The 20,096-nt window shown below is 29.1% G+C and overlaps 1 protein-coding gene across 1 annotated transcript in view; it reads right to left on the bottom strand.

Moving 5' to 3' along the window:
• The window catches only part of Pi3K59F (phosphatidylinositol 3-kinase 59F), a 122,624-nt gene that overhangs the window by 12,164 nt on the left and 90,364 nt on the right, over positions 1 to 20,096 (bottom strand). Inside the window, exons 13-19 of the mRNA XM_035357992.2 lie at positions 19,279 to 19,384; positions 15,495 to 15,611; positions 7,429 to 7,695; positions 4,739 to 4,808; positions 2,984 to 3,133; positions 2,748 to 2,822; positions 732 to 900 (exon numbers count right to left, since the gene is read on the bottom strand). Of these exons, the coding sequence (XP_035213883.2) occupies positions 732 to 900; positions 2,748 to 2,822; positions 2,984 to 3,133; positions 4,739 to 4,808; positions 7,429 to 7,695; positions 15,495 to 15,611; positions 19,279 to 19,384 (954 nt within the window). The remainder of the gene's footprint in view (positions 1 to 731; positions 901 to 2,747; positions 2,823 to 2,983; positions 3,134 to 4,738; positions 4,809 to 7,428; positions 7,696 to 15,494; positions 15,612 to 19,278; positions 19,385 to 20,096) is intronic.

Genomic DNA, 20,096 nt, shown 5'->3' with positions numbered 1-20,096 from the left:
AGAATTTAGTAGTTTAAAATTAAAAGTGCACATCTGATATTAATCTATACTTTTTTTTATATTGAAAAAAAAAAAGCAGAAGCAGGTTTTATTTTCTTAACTGCTACCCAAAATAATGTAAGTAATAAATTTGTCATTGTGTAAAACAGAAGGGGGAAAAAAGAAAAAGAAGAAAAGAAAACCAAATCTGTGGCTAGCTTTATAAAAACATTAATTATTCAATATTTCTGTGAATTTTATCAATAAAAGTACAGAACATTTTGTATTTAACTTATTGGAGAATAATAAATATTTTACTTAATTCCTTTCTTTACATTCTTTTAATTTTTACCTAATGGGATCTAATGATTCTTTTAATTCTTTAATTCTTTTTAATAATAATAATAATTTAATGATTCTTTTAATTCTTTTAATTTTTACCTAATGGGATCTGATTTATTTATTTATTTATTTATTTTAATTTATAGAATGCTTTCTTCTAAACGTTAAAATTATTTTCATAAAATTTCTCACCTTATTTTTATAAAACACTGTAAATTGAAATACAAGTTTAGGAATTGCACAAATAAAACTTCTAAGCTCATTAGCAGTTTTAATTAAAAATAGATGATTATCAAAGAATTATTTCATTAATTTAACTATGCAATATAAACAAGAAAAACTTAAATCTTAAAAAATAGTTAAAAAAAAAAAAAAAAAAAAGAAAGAAAGAAAGAAAGAAAGAAACCTACCTCCGCAGATGCAGAAATGAGGTATAACAGAGTTTACGGAATTCTTGATAGTGTTCAGAATGTATACCTCCCATGGCCTCAACCATTTCTTTACTTAATTTCATTGGAGGAGGTAAAGGTTTAGGATCTCTTCCAAGAATATACCCAAAATCAATATGAAAAAGTTTACCTATAAGAGATGAAAATATTTATCAAGTACACCTTCATCATTAAAAAACACTATTTTATAATTTTACATTAGCATACTTATCCAGAATTTGACACACTATTTCTGTTTAGCAAGTTTCATATTTTTAAGTTGTGATAAATGATTCTACATAGATCTCTACATAGATCTTAATTCTACATAGATCTCAAAATTACATTTTATCTGTATTTATATATCTTTTAAAATTTTATGTATACTTACTTGTATAACACTTTAATTAGCAAATGAATGAATAACGCTGTTTAGCTTTTGGTTGTAAAAGTGTTCTGGCCTTCTCAATATACTACAAATATGAGATACTATCCAAAAGCACTGCCTGATGGCAGGATTTTTCACTCAGATTACTCAGATATATAATGTATAAAATACTGTCTACAAGAAAATTATGAGCTGATAAAATTACCACAGATATAAAATGAAGAAAATCTATCTATTACAGTAACTTTTCATCTGTTTTCTTTTACGTACTTTTTTTTTTAATGTACCATCTAAAACATAAAAAGAGGAATGATCTATACTTTGTTTTAATTTTCCTAACATTTTAGAAAAAGTTCAAATTTCCTCCCACTATATTGAAATAAATGTTATGTTTTTCATGATGATTTTTCATTTCTCTTTCTAGACTTTTCCAAGTGACTGGGAACCCTGCATTATGAAAACTTAGAACTGTGTTCTTAAAACTAATAATTCATCATAATACTAATCGATTATGCTTCAAATTTAACATCACCTACACTTTTATTAGAACATTAAATGATTTTAATATTTTACATGTAAACCAAAAAGATACATACAAGTTATTTAAAAGAAACACAAATCTTGAAACCTTTTACTCACATCATATATTTCCTTCAGTATGTTTGTTGGTTTATTTAGCTAATTATAACAAAGCACACATGGCTATTTGTCCAATGCAAGGCATACTCTCATGGAGAACAATTTCAGGGAATCTAGCTCCTTTTCACATTATATCAGAGCTTCTTAAACTTTTTTCAGTTATGACCCCTTTTAATCACTGAGATATTTCGTGATTCCCAGGACCCCATAATATTTACAAAAATTTTGTGGAACCCCATAAGCATTGCGCAAATCCGACACACGTGTGTGTGAAACTGTCAATTTTTCACTTGTACTGTAATATACTATTGCAGTTTTAGGTTATTAACTTTAATTTCTAATTTTAAGACATAGAACAATGTGAAAATTTTAAATAAGTAATAGACAACAGTGTCACATGCAAAGCAAGTAAATTGAACATTTCAATTATAAAAAGAATGCATCGAAATGTGTTCCTTTTTTCTTTGACTGTATTGTATGATCTTTATCTTTTTTCAGATACATTGAGTAAAAATATTTGGTAATTGTAAAATTATTATAATAAGTTAAAGAAATATCAAAACTGCTAAATTTTTAGCGACCCCCAGCGACCTCCAGTTTAAGAAACGCTGTGTAATATAATACATGAGATCAGCAATGAAAATACTCCTGCAGTCAGCCTGTTCATTAGGATTTAAACCCAAGTCAAGTTTCAGAGTTTGATGGCCTTATCCATTTGTCCTGTAAGCCTTCTACTTTTACTCTGATCTTGCAACCCTCCACCCCAGAGCAAAAAAAAATTCAACATTAACCCCCCCCCCCAAAAAAAACATAGCCTCAAATAATATTGTTAGGAATTTTAAAACTGCTTTGTAATACTTCTTTGAATTTTCATATTATTTAATAATTTTTAATTCTTTTCTTGAAGCCAATTTTTTGTTGAAACTAATTAAGTTTCTTAATAATTAATAAAAATGAATGAATTTACTCACCACTCATTGTTAAGAGCAGGTTGTCTAAATGTCTATCACCCACCCCAAGAAGATACGTAATAACACAATATCCAGCTGAAATATTATAAAACATATATTTAGGTTACAAATGTGCTTTTACTACTATAAAATCATATTGCATTTTTATTAAAAATCAAAGGAAAAATTACAAAAATATACATGTGACAAAAATATATCAAAGTCTGAAATAACATAAAACTTTTAAGATCACATACCACATGATTTAACATAATTATCCATAACTTCATGGGAAATGCCATATGGACCATTTTCTGAAGGAGCATGAACACGAAGATAACTCTGAAGATCCTTGTGTTCATCCAAAATTGAATTTACTGATACAGATTCAATATACTGAACAAATCCTGAAAACAGTTAAAAATATTTAAAAAATAATAAAGGCTGAAAATTTGTCACATGAAAATTTTAACCTCATCACAATAAAATTTATAATATATGTATTTATTTAACATTATAAATCATTTTTTAAATTTTCTTTGTAGATCAGATTAAATATATTAATAAGTTTAAACATCATACATAATTTAATGAAGTTAGTTCAGAAGCCATTCAAAATTTTAAAATTTTAAATCACATAATATATCATACAACATTACATAATAATCATACCACATAAATCATTTACATAATAATCATACCACATAAATCATTTACATAATAATCATATCACATAAATCATTTATGTAATAATCATACCACATAAATCATTTACATAATAATCATACCATATAAACCATTTAGATATTTCATTTTACCTTCTTGATACAATAATTCATGCAAACAAGAGAAATCACCTGATTAAATGAAATTGTAACTTTCCATTTTAAATCAGGACAAAATTTCTCAGTTCCTTCCTTTCCTTATCTAATATCTCATTCATCATACAAGCTTGGTCATTTTAACTAAATTTTACAAATTAACTGTCATTTAAATATGCTTATAAACTGGTTTAAGTACCATTCTATAAGATACCTGCAAGAATGTGCTATTTCTTAATAAAATCAACTTATAGATGTCCTGATCATTTCATGCAACTAATTTTCCCCATATACTGCAAGTATAAAGCTAATGCACATACCCCAAGACAGATTTAGAATTTAGAAAGTCCTTTTGTACATCATATCCTTTTGCAATACAGCTGTACTTTTTGTGATAGTTGGTTTCACAGAAAAGAACTGTCTGCATTTTTCAGCAACTAACAATGCAGAAAGTCTTTTAATCTAATTCATTATACTTCTATAATATTAATAATTTTGGTTGCAATCTAATGAATCATTATATTATACTAATACAATTACAGCTTTCATAAGATGAAAAACATGTTTGCAATCATATAAAGAAAAATCTTACAATAAATTATAAATCCTACTCAGTTAAAAGACAACATTACAGAAGATGGTATAAATAGACAAATATTGGAAAAGGTTCAGACAAACACTATGAAAATAATGCAGGCTTATAATGAATATAGTGAAAGCCACTACTAGAACTCAATAGCAGTTCATGAACATATTTATTTATATTTTTTATTTACATCCATCATGTGTCACAATTTTCCTAAGCACACACACCTCTAAAAGATGAATTGTGTTCTGCATGGAGCACCCTATATCTCTTGCATTAGGAGGGGGGAGGGGAAATCAAAAGATATAAAACATAAACTTGCATTATATCATCACAAACAGTTATAACTATTTTAAACTAGTATTTTTTTTTCCATAGAACTTTTTCATGTTTATGACAATTCCTCTGAATAAAAACAGTTTAATGAACTAAAATATTGTATTCAGCTTAAAAACTGTATTTCACAAAATGTAATTACATTCTAAAAAAATGGGTCTGAAGCTATTAAAAAAAACAGTTTGAATTAATGATTATCATCGAACAATTCTGACTTTTGTATAATGCTAGGCAATTTTAATACTTTAATTAATCATTAAGAAGTTTACCATGTTTACTGCTGCATGCAAGCACACTGTATGGTGTAAGCTTCAAGTCGAGGTTTTCTTTCCTTAACAACTTTATAAATAAAAGAAAAATTTAGAAAAATTATATAGCAAATATAAAAATATATTAAAACATAACTTTAAAATAAATTATGGTTTCTAAGTAAAAACTTACATATAATACAATCTCCTACTTTGTTGATTTTTTCAGCACATAATTTAAAAAGTTAAACATACTGCATGGTAATTTATGAAAAAAGGTAATCACTTCAGTTAAAAAAATTACATGATTACTGCTTTGCATGAAATATAGGATGACTTATATTCAGGTGACCATAATTCTAGATTTATTGACCTGTTTTAGTTTGATATACATCAAAAAGAAAACATAAATTCTCAATTTAAAGTCTCAGAAAAATGTTGATCATGTTTTTCACTTCCTCTTACAAAATAAAGAAAGTATCGTAATTATGGAAAAATTTGGGTATCATAATTCAAGGAAAGTATTCATTTTGTCTGCTCTCGAATCTATTTAGATGATTTTTGTGCCTGACATCTGTATATACAGACAGAATAAAGGACTATGTTTTCCAAAACGGATAGTTAAATGGATTTAGAAAGTTTTTTTTTTTTTTCGGGAGGGGGGGGGGCAACGTCTGTACATATATACATATATATGTATCTCCCATAACTCAGAAATGATTAGCCGTAGAATGTTGAAATTTTGCATATGGAACTGCTATAACATCTAGTTGTGCAGCTCTCTTTTTTGTTGCAAATGGTGACACCAAACATATATTAAGAGTATATATACGCTTATATATATATATATATATATACCTACTCTCTTAGCCAGATCGGTAAGCTCTTTTTTTATTTGTATGTGTTGATAAATTGTGCATTTTTTGCTTTAAAAGTGATGGTATTATATTGTTCTTATGTCCCATTAAGGTTTTTATGCCTTTAGTTAATCTGCTAGCAATAATTGTAGAATTATCAATAAATTTAAAGTTTACATTACGCTAGGCCTAACAAAGCCACCATTTGTTTACATTTGAAACTCTTAGTAGACTAGCAAATTATATCACTTGTTGCTTCAGTGTCTTTTTGCCCAGTAGAAATGAAAGTTAACTTCAATTTTGCATACCAAAAACTTTGTCTTCCTTCCATTTGGCAGGACTGCTTGTTTTTGAGAAGAAACTTTATTTTTTTAACTATTTGTCACAGTGTTTTGTGTTTTAGGTTTTTCTATATTTTCTATTTTTTTATGAAACTGTTTTGAGTTTTTACGCATTTTTGCCTTGTTACGAAGCAAGAACTGAATTGATTGAATGAGAAATATATCTTAATGAAATTCTAGGAAACAAGTTTAAATGAAGTGTGGCAAAAAATTTGTATAATTTATAATTTAATAGGCTGTACTAAGTAAATGTGGTGTCAATATCAGATATATATAAGTGCTGTACTTTGTTCCAGCTAGACCATAACATTATGCAACATATTCCTTTGGCTATAACAGCTAGGAGGTCAAATATATATTATCTCAAAATTCTCACTACTGCTGCTGCAGTAGAAAATTTTCCGGGTACAATCTGATAGAGAGTAAAATTAAAGAATTGCTAGCATATAATCTATGGGAAAAAACTCAAATAAAATCATTCTCAAGTTTTAAAACAAATGTCTAAAATATTTAAAGAATAGGTTTTATATAGCTCTTACTTTTTTTTAAAGCTACCCTTTGGTTTCTTTAATTTTTATTCCACTTTTGTAGTCCAAATCTGATCAGTTTTAAAATCTTATGGTCTTAAATCTGCAAATTCTAAAATCCACATAATCTCAAGACAAATGAATTCCTGGTCTACTGTAGTAGAAAATACAAAAGTGCCACTTGGTAGACTTTTAACTAAACATGCACAACAAACCTCTTCTAAAAAGACCCACCTATCAATAGTATTATACACTTCCCTGAAAGCTACATTTAGATAATTAAAAATTCTTTGAAATAAGAATTTTTTCTGGATCATACAGCATTTATTTATTTTTATTTGATGTTCATACATATCTGATAACTAAAAATATTTTATGAAACTTAACTTTAAAATCAATGGAGGATATACAAGCTGATGGTGAACACCAGCTAAAATACTGGCAAACAGCGTGCTATAAATTTCTAAATGAAAATGGATTTCTCGTGCATGACAGACCTATCTTTAAAATTTGTATAGTGAATTTTAAATCACTCTATACATTATATGTAGTATAATAATAATATTAATACATTTCTATAAAAATATTAATATTAATAAAATATAAAAAATTTTCAAATAAAACTGAGTAATTTCTTACTTAAAGTAACCAAAAATATAAACTATTTACTTAGCAAATGAATTGAATTATAATAAGTAAAGGATAATGACAAAAGTAATAAGGAAAAAAGATTGTCAACAGAATTTAAATGCAATAATCAACAATAGCACAGAAATTTAGATGCAATAGGATATAATATTATTTAAAATTATTATTATTTTTTAAGTAATTTTCTTACTACTTTTCAAATCTATATCATTACTTTTAACACTTTTACTTTCTTTTGTATATTCAATTATATTTTGTGGTCATTTAAAAAAGGAATAGATTAAAACAACATGCATGCGTAATAAATAAATAAAAAAAAACACTCTGTGACAATATACCTTATCCATCAGTGATATTGTTTGTAAAATTAGTTGATCTTGTCTCAAATCATCACCCAATTTAAAAATAGTCACATATTCTTTGTCATCAACAGTCAAAAATGTTAAGCGAGTTGGCATGAGAGCACTTTTAAAAAGAGTAGTTTTCTCAGGTATAATTCCTTTCACTTTAACTGTAGGATCTAATGGTAATGGAAGAGGATCAAAGTTTGTAAAGTTTATTTTATAAATTTCTCTGTCGTGTAGCAAAGCCTGAAGTCTCTCAGTCTGTGGAGGAAAAAAATTATTTATGTCTACAAATAATTGTAGTTTCATTACAATTACATCATTTTCATAGTTACATATCATTACAGTTATATCATTTTCATATTTACAGAACTATTCAGTATAAGATACAAGCATTTTGATAAATTAATCTAAAATTTTGCCTCATGTTAGACCAACACTTTCGTTAATGCAATATGATATACCATTATAAAAACATGAAATTAATGCATAGAAGATAACAAAAAACATACATGAAAAGAAAAAATAAATTTAGTTACATGAATTGTAGAGACTAAAATATTAGCTAATGACAAAAATTTGACACACAGAAAATAAACAGCACAGCAGATGTAACAGTGACATTCTTTCATTCCAAATAAAACGGCCCACCAGCGGCCGAGCGGTAAAATCGCTAAACACTGGTAGTTCGGTCCGAGGTTCGAATCCCGCGAACGGGCTGGCTATATGGGCATTTTCGTGGTTTTCCCCATGTGTAACATGTATACGAGCCAGTTTCCCTTAGAAAGTCCTCCACGAAGGCATCCCTTCCCTTAGGCAGATAGCCTTGTGTGCTTTGCCATAATTAAATAAACCAAATAAAACGACGTAAAGTTGTAAGGATTATAATAGAAGACCTTTATTATTATTAACTAATATAGCAAATTCTAAAAAACCAAATGTTTGGACTATTATTATTCAAATTACAAGTTCTTTTTTCAAAGTAAAATTAATTAAACTTCTATTGATTTATGTAAATTGTTTTCAAATTTGTCATTGATCTAAATAGTACAAAAAGTTTAACTTGTAGAGCACATACTTTTCAAGATGCTGTTAAATTAATTCTGACTAATGTTTTCATAGAAAAGGAGTTACATACTGTATAAAGGTCAATTGCTTTGTTTACTACATTAGTTATCATATAAAAATCAAGAAAAGACTAAACAAACATAGTGATATTGTACATATTCATTGCATTCAATCAATTTCTATTAGGCTTTAGATGGAGGCAAATAAAAAATAGTTCACTTATCAACTTTATTTAAAAAGTATGCTTTGTATTTTGTTTCACAGAAATCAATTTTTAACTGTTCACTGAAATAAAAAAAATTTAAAAAAAAAACTTAGTTTCAGAGAAATACAGCCATCTGTAAATATATATTGCTACAGAAAAAAAATAAGACAAACTGATATGGATTTTTCATATAACTGGAGGATGTAGTCCTAGTCAGCAATTTAGCATTCTACAGTATTACTTGTTTTGCTGCATATAATGGTAAGATCTTCATAACTTAAAGAGCTGATAAAAACTGACCGACTCCGAAATTCATAATTTTTAAATAAACAAATAAGCAGTGAAATTCTGCTGCTGTTACTGTTGCAGCTAATCCTTTGCCCAAACTATGGACAGCCTCATGAATAGCTGAGCATGGGTCAGTAAATTTACCTGTCACTGGCTATTGGCTTTAAGCATTATTGGTGACTCTGAAATGTTTTTCAGTTCCATTCCAATTTTCATCAGTAGCCTAAGGAAAAGTAGAATTACAATAGGCCGAATATCTCACTTTCTTTAACATCTGTCTGATAAATGAACTCTCTGACAGAGGGATTTTAAATGCTACCTCTCTTCAAAGATACCACAATCACAAGCATCTATGACTTCTCCATAATTTGAATTCAGCCTACTGTATGACAAATAGCTATTTTAAACCTTTACAGATAAACCACAAATACACTGTAAGCATGAACTCACGTTGAGGGGATGGAAAGAGAGAGAGAAAGACAGAAAAGAAAGAAAATGGGGGAAAAGAAGAACTGTCATTGGCTATTGGCTTTGAGCATCACCTGTGACTCTAAAATGTTTCTCAGTTCCATATTCCAGTTTTGTTCAATATCCTGAGAGGAATGGGAAATATAAAAGGCATCAATTTCCTTAACATCCAAAAGTACACTCTCTGATAGAGGGATTTTAAATGAACCCTCTCTTCAAATATACTACAACTGTAAACATGCATGACTTCTCCATAAACTGAGTTCAGCCTATGGGTATGACATATAGCCATTTTAACTCTTTTTAGATCTTTTTAGATGGCTAGTGAAATATATTGCAAGCATGAACTCACATTTGAAGGTGGGGAGAAAACAGTGAAAGAAGTCCTAGCTTAAAAGACAGATGCTACATATGCATGTTTCCATGCAGAATGTATATATGTCAATAACAGTTGACATTCCTTGCCCACTGCATTTATTGCAATGTATTTGTTCATTTCTTGATTTTTGATACATGAATTAATTATTTTATTTTATTTATTTTTAACCCATTTTTCTTTTCTTTTTAATCAGAAGTAAGAGCATGTGTTTCAAAAATACAAACAAAATCTGGGTCCTTTTTTTTTCCCCTCCTCCTCCCCCACAAGGCTATTGGGCAGACTTCTTGTCTAAGGCAGGTATTGTTTTATTATTCTTATTTGTCATTTGTCTTGTGAGAATAAATGCATCAAAATGAAAATAGGAGTTAAAAAAACCTATTTTGTTTGTTATAAGAAAATACTTTATTTTTACAGCAACAATCAGAAAATATTGAAAGGGTAAAGTGAAGTCATAGTGGAGATTGAAAGAGCTCTAAATCAGATGAAAAAGTGGACGTTGCAGTTCAGAAGCAACTTCGAAGGATATGTACTTATGAGAAGCCTAGTCACCCATTATAAAGGACTTTTTTCATCATCTCTTTTCTTAGAACTTCAGAATTAAATTCTGATATTAGGTATATATTATGCAGCAAAATATATAACTCATTAAATATTTCAGCTCTTAAAAACAGTATTATTTTTCTAAAATATTTTAACTTCATCTACAGGAATAAGGAACTATTTATATTCACATTAATAAATGGAATAGTTAAGTTCTAAAGAAAGGAAATAATTACATAACATTTCAAAACCAACCCCAATTATTTAAGGTTCACAGTAAATTATGCTTAGCGACAAAACCCTGCCTTCCTTCTGAGTGAAATTATTTGTGCCAATCTTCATCCTCTTAGTTACATAAACAAAACTCCTTTTCTTACCTGCCAAGGGTTAACCAGCATGCCATTTGGGACAGTGAAATTACATATGTGTGAAGATAGAAGTTCTTCAGACCTGAAGGTATTGAAAAAAAAATTGCGATCTCCTTGCCATTAAATGGCAAGGAGAAGCGATCACTATGCTTCTCAATTTATAAGAAAAGAATAATAAAAACAAATAAATATCATACTGCTCAGGTCTGTTAAAAGGAAATAACTGCATCAATTAATGGGCATTCATTAATTATTCAAGGCTGATGAGCACACAGATAGTACATCATCACATGGTAACATACTTCATAATAATTTAATCATGTTTACAATAGCAACAGAATTCAGCACATATTAGTGCAACTACATTAATATAAGTTGCCAATTTTTCAGAATGTGCCAGACTGGCAACCATGCACATAACAGTCCTTCAGATTTAACAAACATTTCCGTATGCACTTTTTTAAAACTGTATTCTTTCCCACAGTTTTTATAGATATATCATCTTATTTTTTGACTTACATTAAATTTTAAAATATGAACTTACATAATTTAGCTGTATTAGAAGAAACTTTTGATAAAATTTCTGCAGGAATAGTGTTTTGCACAAACTCACTAACCAGAATAACATGCTTTCAATCTATTCTTACAAAGTTCTGCATCAAATTTCCACCGCAGCAAAAGATACAAAACGTCAATTCAGTTAGTATAATGCTCGATTTTTTTTTTTGGATAAATACCTAATTAATCCATAAAATAGATATACAGCATATAATTTTTTGAAATCATAAATTATTTATTTTTACCCTAGTTTTCTAAGTAAAAAATCACTAAACTTAGTCAGGGTGGTTGTGCTAATACACAAATACTCAGAATTGTATACGACATTCCAAAAAATTCTGTGTCCTTTTCATACATAAAATTTTCAAACAACACTCAACTTCTCAGTTCAAAAATTATTATACATTAAAATTCAAATATCAAAATTTAATAACATTTTATATCACCTTAACAAATACACATAAACAGTAAATATTTTTGAATTTTTATTTTATATAAGTTACAGGCTTCAAAAACATTAATTTTTATGAAACACAAAAAATGTTACATTAACTGTAATCAGAGATGTTTGTGGGACCCCAAAAAATCCCCTGAAACTTTTACGGACTTACTACCGACATTTTAGAGTTTCGAGAAGGGGGGGGGAGAAATGAAAAATTACAATTATGAAGTATTGAATGACTTAATTATAAAAGTTCAATGAATTACTTTTTTGCAAAATTAATAACTATAAATTTTCAAACATATAAACTACATTTTATGTAAATATTTTAAATTACCTGAATTAATTCTTTAAAAAAAATTTATCTAATTTCTGCTGCTTTTTTTTATTTTCTGATGTTTGTGGGCTTGTCTTTCTTTTGTGGTGAACTTCATAATTGCAGGAAGGTTGACTTTTATTTTCCTCATTTACAGTTGAAGAAATTTCCTCAAGAACTGCACATGCAGAGGTAGAAGCAGTTTGCTTTTCTGCTAATGTAGAAGGTTTTTCAGAGACTTTTATAGGTGACTCATCTGAAATACATGTTTTTAAGTCCTCTTGATGTGTTTTCCAACTTCTGTTCATATTCAGTAAGAGATCTTTGTGAATTGGATCAGTCATTGGATTTTTTAAGACATATTTTTCACATGAGGTTTCTTTAGAAGCCATTAAATCATATTTAATAGTCTGCACTGCATCTAGGGAATCAATCTTAAGAGAGGTTCTATAGTCAGTGACAAGTGTATCCATTAAGTTGAATGCACTTTCCACTAATGGGCCATGGAAGCAGCTAAGGCAGGCTTTGACCAATTTAGCCAATGTAGGATACTTATAATCATTTGTGAAATCATCTTTTAAATTAAAAACTTTAGACCAATATTTATCAATTGTACACTTGACTTGATTTCCACTTTCATCAGATGTGTAGAGCATTTCTTTGGTGATATCAATATCACTCTGATATAACCTTATTTCAGCTTCTACTTTTGACTTTTCATTATCACTAAAAATATGGGACATAAAAGATGATAATTTTTCAAAAACTAATATTGTACTGGTTTTACCTCTTAGCTCTGGATCTAATGCTGTAAAACTAATTAGATATGAATTTTTAAGGGGTAATTTCTGTTTCATATGCTGTGCTGTATTAGTATAAGCTTTCATCAGAGAAATTTGGAATTCTTTTGATATTGGATGATTTTTTGATAATTTCTTCAGGAGAGTGGAAGCTTCTGCACCAGTAAATATTACTTTGCTAGGTAGATGGAATTCTGGATTTGTGACAGCAACCATTAATAAATCATCATAAGATGTGCACTCTATATTTTCTGGCTTCATAAAAAAAAGAGAAAAATTTTGCCATCAATTTATAAATACTGGAATGTATTAAATGAAGCATTGATTTTTTTTGTTTCAAATAATTTAATATATGTGTTGAACTCTGGTAATACTGCTGAATGTAATGCCATATGCAATAAAGTTTTGTTTTGCATAACAAATAACCCATTTAATATTCTTTTTTTTTCCCGAGCTAAAGCATCCTTTGTGAGTTGTTGGGAATGCAAGCAAGAATACACCCCTTCAACAATTTTTTTCTGAGCTGCAGAAATATTTCTTTTATTGTATACAGTTTCAACATAAGAAAAATAATCCCCTTTATCAGTTTTATCCAAGTAGTGAAAATAAAATGCAATAAGAGCATCCCACAGATCATTGATTCTTTCTAAAACACATAAAATGTACACCCACCTATGGTCTGGTCTCTTCAAGGGCTTAAGTTTTTTAATGGCAAGGGATTCACAGATTTTGAAAAAATTTTCTCTTTTACTGCAGCTTTTCATATCAAAATAGATGTCATCAAACAAATCTTCTAAGTATCTATCAAAACATGAAGCAATTTTTTTTTGCACAGTTATTAGCTGTGTGACATGTGTCACCATCAATATCTAATAAGTGAGATGCTTTGTTTGATCGTAGTCTGGTTTCAACACCCTTTTTTTTTTTCACGCATGGTGTTATATGAGTCCATTAATACACTAATTAAGTTTGCTCATGGAATATTATTATCTTCAATAGTATTAACAACTGCTTTAAAAACAGCTTCTGAATTGCAAGATTCCATCTTTAGAGATGCAAAATGATGAACTACAACTTCATTTTGATTGTTGTCATAAAACTGCACCAATATTGCCAGTATACTTTCTTGAGCATTGCTAGTACTTTCATCCAAATTTATAGAAAATGGAGTCTCCTTTAAAGTTTGAATGATATTTTCCTTAATAGTTTTTGCGAGCCCATATTTCATCTTATAACATGCAGTAGTCCTGGACATTTCCAACGAGTTTAGTGCCGTCTGATCGCGGCTCAACTGTTTGCAGAGTTTAATTAAATTGGGAGCTACATTGAAAGAAAGAGAACTCTCGGCGATAAACGAAGTTACTAATACCTCTTGGCGTGCTTTTCTTGTCACTATATCCAATGGCCGAGCATCAGTCTCCAGTAAATCATCAGTATTTTTTGAATTAGCATAATTACTTAAAGTCATTAAATGTCTAATGCACTTTGAATATTTTATGTGCGTCACAGTTTTAGAATGATTTGTGAAAGCCTTGAATCCTTCCCCACCATACTTCAGCAGTGAGTTACAAAAAACACAATATGCTTGTCCAGCAACATTTATTTTCTTGCACCATGTGCCGATGGTATCCCCATTACCATCTCTCCGTTCAATCCAATTCCACCTAAATGCATTCCGGACACCTTCTTCTAATTGTATAATATCACTATTTATATCGAGAAATTTCATAGTGAAATTCTCTTGCGTACATAAATAAAAAAAATATTTCAATAAACGAAACGAAAAATTTACACGTGCATCAATAAATGAAAGGAAAATTTTACACAGCGGAGAAAAAAAAGTTGAGAAGCGATCAATAACAAATAGCTAATACGGCGAAAAATCCCCCTTCTCTACTTATTGGCGCCACGCCAGGAGAGATAAGACCTTTGAACCCAGAGTCACGTGATCGCACATCTGGTTGAACGAAGTCTCTCCCTTTTTTTCCTGCCGCGCCTACTTGCCGAAAAGAATCCAGAAGAGAATGTCCGAGAACCGGGGGAATGAGTCATAACTCGCAATAAGGAAAGAACTAAAAAGAAGGTTTTTCCCCCTTTTCACGCATTATCACTGCCTTTGGAGAAAGAAAGGAAAAGTTTTCACCACACACACTGACCTTGCGTTTTCTGCTTTCAAAGCAAACAAAATTACCCAGATCAAAATAAATAATTCATTATTATTCCTACTTCCTTTTGAACGACGATCCCCGGAATTTCCGGGTATCAAAGTTCAAAATCCCCGGATTCCGGGGTTTCCCCGGAGCGCAAACACCCCTGTGTAATAAAAATATGCAAATAATGCTTTTTTCATATATTTTTTTAAGATTAATTAATAGAAAATCAAATTTATCTTCTCCCTATCTAATTTTTTGCTGCACTATAGCATGGTTTTTTTCACTCAGAAATGAGATAGCTATATTTTTTAAGAAATCCATTCACATGAAAATGAAATCTAAAAGAAAATGATTATGTAATTTAATTCAAAAACTGCTGAAAAGCAAATTATCAAACTGAGAAGTCTGTTAAGTTTACAGCATAAAATATATGCTTTAATTTGAAACAAAAAATGTGCAAAAATGAATAACATACCTTTTTTCGTCTCCCTCCACTTTCTCTAGCAACGGTTTTCAAAAGTGTTAACAACTTATCTACGAAATCTTGCTGCCGAAATAAAAGGTCTTTTCGTTTTTTGTACTCTATATCACCCTGCAATTAATGCAAAATACATATTATATTAAAAATCATTAGAGTTACCATTCACTTTAAATGATATTTTCCCCCTTTTATTCTGTACAAAATTTTCAGTAAAATAAAAAAATAAATAATAAATGCTTTTTTTTGAAGAAAAATTACCTTAAATAATCACTTTTTCTTTTTCCTTAAAAAAGGGGGGGAATATTTCTTGATCAGAATATTGAGCATACAAAACCTTTCCCCCTTTTTCTTTTCTTGCTTTCTTTCTTTTTCTTTTTTTGTTCCCCTAATTGTTAAAAAGAAGGATAATCCCCATAGGATCTGTATACACTGTTGGAATTTGAGCAATATTATTTTTAAAGACAGATATCTTTTGCCTTTCATAGATGATTCATTAGATATATTGTATGAAACACATGCATTTGGTACAACCAGATTTAGAAATAGTTGTTCTCCATATTAGCACTCATAAAGATAATAGAAAATATACCTCATATGTAATGCACAACGAACAGTTTAATTTTTGAAGCTGCCATCTAGATTAAACCATTTTCCTTGTATGTTTTAACGTTTCATAAATGTTCTTTTCGATGTTCTGGCAAATGAAAGTCTAGTTACTCTACATGGATGATATTGTAATTTTAGCAGTAAATGAAACTGATGGAATCAGAAAATTAAAAAGAGTTTTTGAACTTGTTAATAGTTACAATCTTGTAAAACTTTTAAAAAGTCAGTTATTTTAAAGACATGTAAAATTTGTTTGACATATTGTAAACGTTTAATCTCTCATGGTCATGGAATTTCCTGAAATAGGAGCTTATGCGGATTCAAATTTTCTTGGATTTCACAGGCTATTTTGGAAAATATAGTATTGGTTATTCTATTATTGCCAAACTACTGAAAAGAATGTTAAAGAATCTAAAGTTAAATTTGAATGCTAACATCAAAATTCTTTTGATGAACCTCAGTCAGAAGCCTGCTCTTGGTATTTATAATCGAAATTATGAAACATAATTACACACAGATGCAAGTATTGACGGCTGCAGTGCTGTTCTTTTGCAAAAAATTAATAATAAATGCTTCTTTTGAAGAAAAATTATCTTAACCGCTTTTTCTTTTTCCTTAAAAAAAAAAAAAAAAACTGGAATGAGAATATTTCTTGCTTAGAAAATGAGCATACAAAACCTTCCCCCCCTTTTTCTTTTAATAAGTTTATACACCTTTTTCCAAGTTAGATAAAAGTTTATATACTTTTCCAAGTTGAACATAAACATAAGTTTTTGTTGAATATAAATATAACATAAAGGAACTTGGTAATTTCTTTCATCCAGTCTATTATATGAGTCAAAAAAGAGTCAGTGCTGAGAAAAAATTTTCTAATTTTAAATTAGAGATCTTTACAATCATTAAGGCTATTAAAACTTCAGAGTATAACTTTTAGTAATCAAATTTAAAATTGTCACTGATTGTGTTGCATTGCTAAGAATGGTAAATAAGCATAATATAACAACTAGTGTTGCAAGATTGGAACTTTTATAAGAATTTAATTATGTTGTCAAACATAGATTTTTTACAGAAGTGTTACTTATCAATGTTCTTACCATGAATTCAGTAAATGTTTGTAATATCACTGATGAAAGTATCACAGCATGGATAAAAGCCACCCAGGAGGAAGATAAGAAGATCAGGACCATTAAAAAAGTTTTAAGAGTTTTTAACTGTGATAATCAGTTTGAATGCAAAAAACTTATTACAAATTTATTGAAAACAGAGAAACATTAATAATGCTAGAACTCGTGCAAAAAGAACACATCCGAAACCTGCAAGAAAGAGGTCATGTTGGAAGTAAGCAAACACAAGAAATAATTACATATGATTATCATATTCCAAAATTCACATAAAAAAATTGAAAATCTAATTACCAGTTGTATTCACTGTATTCTTGTAAATTGCAAATGAAGCAAGCAAAACAGATTCTTACATTTACACAACAAAGATACTCTTTTACTCAGATACCATGCCTAACATTTGGTGCTGCAGGAAAGTGCAAACATAAACTACAAATACATTTAAGTTATAACTGATAATTTCACCAAGTTTCTCTGATTATACCCTACAAAAACAATTTCAACAGCTAAAGTAATAAATAAATTAGAATTTCAGAAAATTTTATTTCATTAATATGCATAAGTCCATTTCATATAATATACAACATAGGAACAGCTTTCTTACTGTACATGAAAATTAGTGTTTAAGCAAAAATGTCAAACACCACTTAATAGCAACTCCTTTGCCATGGTTTAATGATCAGGTCAAAACACTGAATCATTATTTCTGTGACTGCAAATCTGTCTATCAATGATCCAGCAGAATGATATTATGCTAGCAAGGTACAAAAATTCTTAAATTTCCGACACAAAAGAAGCATTGACACCACTCCATTTGAACTTGCATTTATTATTAGAATGCATATGAAAGAATATGTGGAAATGACTAAGTTTTTAGATTTTCAGATTCAGGCAAGTTCCAAAAATATTGTGAGGAAATTCACAAAGAAGTAACATAAGAAACATTCAAGGTCTGGTAAGAAACCTGGAAATATCCAAAATTATAGTAGACATGAACCTCAAAAATACAAGAGTAATGATTTAGTACTAATTAAAAGAACTTATTTTATATTGGGCCTAAAATTAAAACCTAAACATTTAGGTGCATATAAAATTATCAGAACCAAAGGTTATGACATGTATTGATACAATCAAATATGAATAATTAAGGACTGCAACGGATTTTAACATGTTCTGAATTCATGAAGATCTGGAGTGCTACTTAGAAAAGTGATAGAGGTAAGGTTTATTGACATCTGCAGAAGGGACCAACGAAGTGCAGGAAAGATAATGTTGAGTTAAGATGAGTTTTCTTAATTTCAGATTAAAATTTGTGTTCTTTTATCTTTCTCGGATTCTCATTACGATAATGCTCCTGAACTTCCTGCTGGATGGTGTGACACTTGCAGCAGTGACAAGTAAAACAGACGAGTTTGTGGTAAGTTGCATATACAGCATCTGTTGCTTATCGCTGCAGAGTCCCAGATAATTTCAGAGTACCTGCTACCTTTTGAGGTCACCTACAAGTGAAAGGCACATTGTGGTGAAATGTGTGTTAATTTTTTAATACTTCTGCAATTGTTTCATGTAGTTATTTTAAATATATCAGTCCTTTGAAAGAGGTCTGCTTTTTAAAATATATCTGTTTGACACAGAGACAAGCATTACTATATATTGAAAAAGAGAGGTTGAAGGAAAAAGGAGAAGCGACTAAAAGTAACTGAGAGCAGAGATTTTAGTATAGTTTTTTTTAGAAAGGCTACCAAAGGGAAAAAAATGCTACCATTAAATTAGGCACAGAATTTTTGTTTAATACGTGCTTTGTAAAATAATTCTATCTTGTTTATTTGCTTTAATTAACAGCTTTAAATTTTTTGTTTTGAATTATTTTAGTTAAATTAGTCTAACTTTGAAATTTCAAAAATTACACCCAAAACTAAAGTTTTAAATTTTGATAATATAGAGTTTACAGAGCAGGAGATACTGAGCATAAAGTAATGTGAAAAACAACATATGCCTCATTGCTCCTCCCCCAATGCATATTCTTAGGAAATAATAACAAAAACTATTACATTTTGAAGGGTGAGACTAAACCTCTTCATTACTATCTTATACATTTCTCGAGTTTTAGAATCTTTAGCAACATTATCAGGCTCATCAACTTCAATGAACAGGTACCTAGAAGAAAATGAATTTTAAAAAAGTAAATTTAAAAAGCAAGGTATAATTTTTCTCTTTTAAATTTTTTTTTTAAATATTCATTACTTCAAAAATTTAACATACACAGCTGGAAAATGTATATTATGTTCACTGCTCTTAGCAATGAATTTTATTCATAAAACTTAGGATTTCAATCAAAAATTAAAATCTAGTTAATAAAATAAACTTTTCAACAACAGTAGTTTTATGATTTACATTAAGTTACTAAAAAAATTAAATAGTTGAACAAACTTTTAATGAAGTTTAAAAATTATATGATTTTGCACAGAACAAAGGAAATATTTAAAGACTATTTCAATTTTGTTTCTAAAAAAAAAATCCCAAATATTCATTTGAAAAATTTAGAAAATTTCCTTCCAGAAAATTAGTGTGGTTATTGTCTAGCGAAACATAATGCTAGCAGAAACATTTTAACAAATTTCTTACAGCACTGGTTTAAAAGGAAGGATTCTTACACAAAACATTTCCATAGGATAGTCTGTCATGGGTAGCTTTCCGGGACATTTTTTGATCCTGGCAAAAATGTCACATTCAGTATCCTGTATGACTTTGCCAAAAAACTGGTTTTTTTATAAGTCAACCAATTAGATATCCTGAAAATGTTTCTTTCAATGTGATGCTGAAGATAGCTAGTAGATCTGATAGTAGTTTAACAAGGGTATAATTCATA

Source organism: Stegodyphus dumicola, chromosome 2 (assembly GCF_044657685.1).
Source record: "Stegodyphus dumicola isolate Sdum_Otavi_A_Nest chromosome 2, ASM4465768v1".
Taxonomy (NCBI): domain Eukaryota; kingdom Metazoa; phylum Arthropoda; class Arachnida; order Araneae; family Eresidae; genus Stegodyphus; species Stegodyphus dumicola.
The sequence above is the reverse complement of the archived record's forward strand: the minus strand, read 5'-3'. Positions and strand labels throughout refer to the sequence as shown.